This window comes from Saccostrea echinata, unplaced genomic scaffold, assembly GCF_033153115.1.
Source record: "Saccostrea echinata isolate AGI-Se365-2 ecotype Australia unplaced genomic scaffold, CSIRO_AGI_Sech_v1 ptg000011l, whole genome shotgun sequence".
Lineage (NCBI taxonomy): Eukaryota > Metazoa > Mollusca > Bivalvia > Ostreida > Ostreidae > Saccostrea > Saccostrea echinata.
Window position 1 is genome coordinate 169,691 of NW_026889760.1, and position 4,546 is coordinate 174,236.

Here is a 4,546-nt window from a genome sequence, read left to right on the forward strand (position 1 = left end):
AAAATATTGATTGTTGAAACTTGATAACCTAATATTTAAAAAAAAAAAAAATCTCCAATTTCCAATTTAAGAACATACCCTCTCCCCCACTTGTTTTTACCTCAACTGAATGTTTGAATACAATTAATGCGTTCATTGGTGTTTCCTCCTTTAAATCTTCTGTATTTGTAATACGTATGATGACGTATTGCCATTTTCTGTATTGAAAAAATATGTTATATTCAACTTAAGAACTGATACATTTCTAACATGAACAAATGAAAAAAAAACGACATGAACTTTTATAATTTTATGTAAACAAAACTACAAATTGTATTTACAAAAATAGCACATATGTTTTACACACATAAAACAGATAAGATCGACACTGCAGATATTAAGAAAGCGTCTTTTCCTTGTGTATCCACTTCGATTTACGTCAGCTTTCTCGGTACGCACTTGTTTCTTAAACTGAAATTTCCATTAATTATTAGGAACAGGGTCACTTCATTGTTAACAAACAAAGGCATTTTAGAATCCTAGTCCACTTGGCACAGTTAGGGAGGGAACGTTGTACGATGGCGGAAACTGAGGGACATTGGTGGTGTACTGACAACTTGGCCTGGAGATAGTCTGATGCTGCTCTGCTTGTTCTGACATCAAATGAGAAAGGATCCTGTTTCTTTGTTGAACGTCCATTTGGTCCCAAAAACTGTTCGTTGAAGGGATGGGTCCATACGATACCGGAAAAGGAAACTGGCAAGCTCTAGGCGGAAACGAGGCTTTTTGGTGATCAAAGCTGGGGTTGCTGTCTTGATGGATATATGGCATGTAGTGTAAGCTATAAAAAGGTGAAGAATAATCATGTAAAAATATTATAAAGAAAAATAAAAGAAATATATGTGTAGATTATAATTAATGTTGTTTTTTCCAGAATTACAACAAGATGTGTTTGTGAAACACTGATGCCCCCGTACATTGTACGGCAGCTTATGGCAAAGGTTAAAGTTTCTTAAATGCAAGTCAAACTCCATGTCAAGAAATCAAAAATGTTGGTACCCAAAGAAAGGTCTTGTCTGAAGAAATATACCTGTGAAATATAAAAGCCCTAGTACAAACCGTTGAAAAGTTATGGCGAAGGTTAAAGTTTTTCCGAAGTAAGCAAAGCAAGTAAGTAAGTAAGCAAGGTCAAGGTCAAATGTGCCCTAGGAGAGTTCTTGTCACAGGTGACAAATATGATCGTGAAATGTGAAAGCCTTAGAACCAAACGTTCAAATGTTATGGCCAATGTTAAAAAAATTTAAAATTAGGTCAAACTCCAAGGTCAAGGTCATGCCAAAATTGTTGGTATCCAAAGAAAGGTCTTGTCACAGGAATATACATGAGAAGCATGAAAGCCCTAACACCAACTGTTCAAAAGTTATAGCCAAGATTAAAGTTTTTCAAAAGTAGGTCAAACTTCAAGGTCAAAGGGTCAGAGTTGTTGGTATCTAAAGGGAGGTCTTGTCACAGGGAATCCATATGTGAAGTATGAAAGCCCAAAACACTAACTGTTCAGAAGTTATGGCCAAGGTTAAGTTTTTCAAAAATAGGTCAAACTCCAAGGTCAAGGTCAAAGGGTCTAAGTTGTTGGTATCTAAAGGAAAGTCTTCTCACAAAGAATGCATATGTGAAGTATGAAAACCGTAGCACTAACTGTTCAAATGTTATAGCCAAGGTTAAAAGTTTTCAAATTTGAAGTAGGTCAAACTCCAAGGTCAAGGTCAATGGTCAAAGTTGTTGGTATGCAAAGAATTGACTTGTTTCAAAGAGTACACATGCAAAGTATGAAAGACCTAGCTCAAATTATTCAAAAATTATGGCCAACGTTAAAGTTTTTTCAACAGTAGGTCAAACTACTACAGGTTCAAGGTCAAAGGGTCAAAGATTTTGTTATCCAAAGAAAGGCTTTCTCACAAGAAATACACTTGTGAAGTTCGAAAGCCCGAGGTCCAAGTGTTCAAAAGTTATGGCCAAGGTTAAAGTCTCAAAAATTTTGCAAAAGTGGGTCAAACTCCAAGGTCAAAAGGTCAAATGTGATGGTACCCAAAGAAAGGTATCGTCACAAGAAATACACGTGTGAGATATGAAAGCCATGGCTCCAACCAATCAAAAGTCAAGATTAAAGTTTTTGCTGACAAACAGACAGACAGACGGACAGGGCAAAAACTATATGCCCGCGAATCTTCGATTACGAGGACATAAAAAGGTGAATATTTACAGTGAATATCTCATTCACCATGTTCATAGCCTCTTTTCATTGGTATATTTTGCATTGAATTACGTCCAGCACAAATACTTAGTAGCAGTTGAAACTTACTTAGAAATTGGTCGGCAGATTGGGTTCTCCGGAACTTCCTGTACTTGGTTTGGTGGCGACAACACGTGTTGTTTTCCGTCACCAGAAATCACTTGGCACGAACTGCGCATGTCTGAGTTGTAAAACTGTTTCCGCATCCAAGCGACGTGAGAATCCTTAGATTGTCTTTTAAACTTAGAACGTCTGTTTTGGAACCAAACCTGCAATTAATTTTTAATATTTATACGAACATACATGTATTCCATTGCCTAAGTTACAAGCACAGTTCCCAAAGTCCAAATCCACTTTCAGTTGAGAAACCAAGAGTTAATCACGTATTGAAATCAAATTAACACACCGTGAAGACCCTGGTATGGCATATTTTTAATGAAATAAAAAAAGCTGCAGATAACGTTCTGTGATCAATCTCAAATAAACTTACAAAATAATACAAATCTGTGAACAGGGCAAAAAAAAAAAAAAAAAAACAGGGACCCCTGGAAATTCCAGAGGTGGGTCAGAAGCATGAATGATTAGCATCCCCTGTTGTCAGGTCACACCCACCGTGAGCCCTATGTATTCATCAAATAGACGGAATATTCCGTAGTCGAATTCAGTATAAAAACAAAGGCCTAACAATTGGTATGAAATATGTCAGTCAAAATACGATCCAAGTGATAGCTTATAATTGCTAACAAGTCATTATAACGACCATAGTATCTACGAAATGCTGACTTTAAACAAGGTTGTTGTAATATCAACTTATCTGTCAGTAGCCTGCCTCGGTTTAAGAATTGATCGTACTTAGAGCATAGTCTTGTGTATCGAATAAGTATGAATATCATTTATCATCATAATACATTTTTAAAAAAACCCTATCTTTTTGTTTTTGTTAACATTTCTTTTTTGATTTACTTCCTGAATTTAAAAATTGCGCTGGAATACTTAATCTAGTTGTTTGTAAATTTGGAAATAACTACATGATTCTTACCGAAACTTTATCTGTACTGATATCTAATTTATCCGCCAAGTCGTCCAAGGTTTCTGTATCCGGGTACTGTGAACTACGGAAAGCGCCCTCTAGCAACTCCAACTGAAAAGGAAATTAAAAAATATTAAGTTACCACCAGTTTTAAGAATTTGCAAAACAAGTGCATTATCATAAACAAAGATTTTTGGAGGGGGGGGAGGGAGGGGGAGGGGTTCAAGACATTTACACAAGCTTGAAATTAAAGGCGGATCCAGCATCGGCGTGATGCTTAAAATAAGAATGAAGTAATCACGGATTAGTGCCGGGATTCGTGGACCAGACTGAAGGAAAACAGAATGATCCATTATTGTCAAAGTATATATATATATATATATATATATATATATATATATATATATATATATATATATATATATATATATATATATATATATATATATATATATATATATAATTTTTTTTTTTTTTTTTTTTGAATAAAAAATTATATACTTTTGAAATTTGTAATTTTCTGAAAGTTGATATTTTAAATGCAACAAGATTTACTCTGAACGACGTGAAAATAATTTTAAAAAAATTATTCAGTAAAATCCTCTCCATCTGATTTCTTTTCTGATAATAAATACAAAAATTACAATATGACACCTCCCTGAAACAAGAGCCCACTAGTAAGAATTCAGTCATATCATGGAAAGCTGCCTGTCCATGAGAAGCACCCTCCTCTCCCCCGACAAAGGCTTATTGTTTTTGCTCGGATCCGCCCTTGAACATCCCTCCCCCCTCCGGTTAAGAATTTTCCGGAAACGCTGCTTAGAGTTTTTAATATACATTTTTTGATGGATTTTAATCCCAATTCATTGAATAAATAAAATTCTAAGTAGGCACAAGACGTGTACTCGGTCAAATAAATACATGTATATAAATAAAGCGCTACTTATACCTGTTCAGGTGAGTACTTGATCCTTGGTTTGGTAGCAGCTTTCTTGTAAGCATCAGAAACACCCATCTAAAAAACAGCACTCAATATTAGACGTGCAATGCTTTCAATATATTTTTATTTTAAAAGTTTTTCATATTTTACTTTACCAATGAATAGCCCATTGAGCTCAATTTCGGATAGGTAAAAAAATATTTTTCGCTTTATAACGCGAAGCTTTCACGAATAAACGCGAAACTTTCGTGTTTATTCGCGAAAGTTTCGCATTATAACGCAATTTTTTTTTTAACCTATCCGAAAA

General features: G+C 34.9%; 1 protein-coding gene across 1 annotated transcript; it reads right to left on the reverse strand.

Moving 5' to 3' along the window:
• Positions 1-486: 486 nt before the first annotated feature.
• LOC133184889 (retinal homeobox protein Rx1-like) lies at positions 487-4,314 on the reverse strand. The gene is made up of 4 exons (XM_061319963.1): positions 4,249-4,314; positions 3,309-3,410; positions 2,339-2,538; positions 487-820 (listed from the first exon to the last, which is right to left on the reverse strand). Exons 1-4 carry the CDS (start codon positions 4,312-4,314, stop codon positions 511-513), a joined length of 678 nt encoding a protein of 225 aa, XP_061175947.1. The 3' UTR covers positions 487-510.
• Positions 4,315-4,546: the final 232 nt, after the last annotated feature.

Bases quoted from the DNA above. Each gene is read 5' to 3' on its own strand.
- LOC133184889 (XM_061319963.1), bottom strand. From the start codon at position 4,314: ATGGGTGTTTCTGATGCTTACAAGAAAGCTGCTACCAAACCAAGGATC. The intron at 2,539-3,308 runs GTAAGAATCATG...AATTAATTGCAG, and splicing joins TCAGTACAGATAAAGTTTCG to GTTTGGTTCCAAAACAGACG. The intron at 821-2,338 runs GTAAGTTTCAAC...ACCTTTTTATAG, and splicing joins ATCTGCCGACCAATTTCTAA to CTTACACTACATGCCATATA.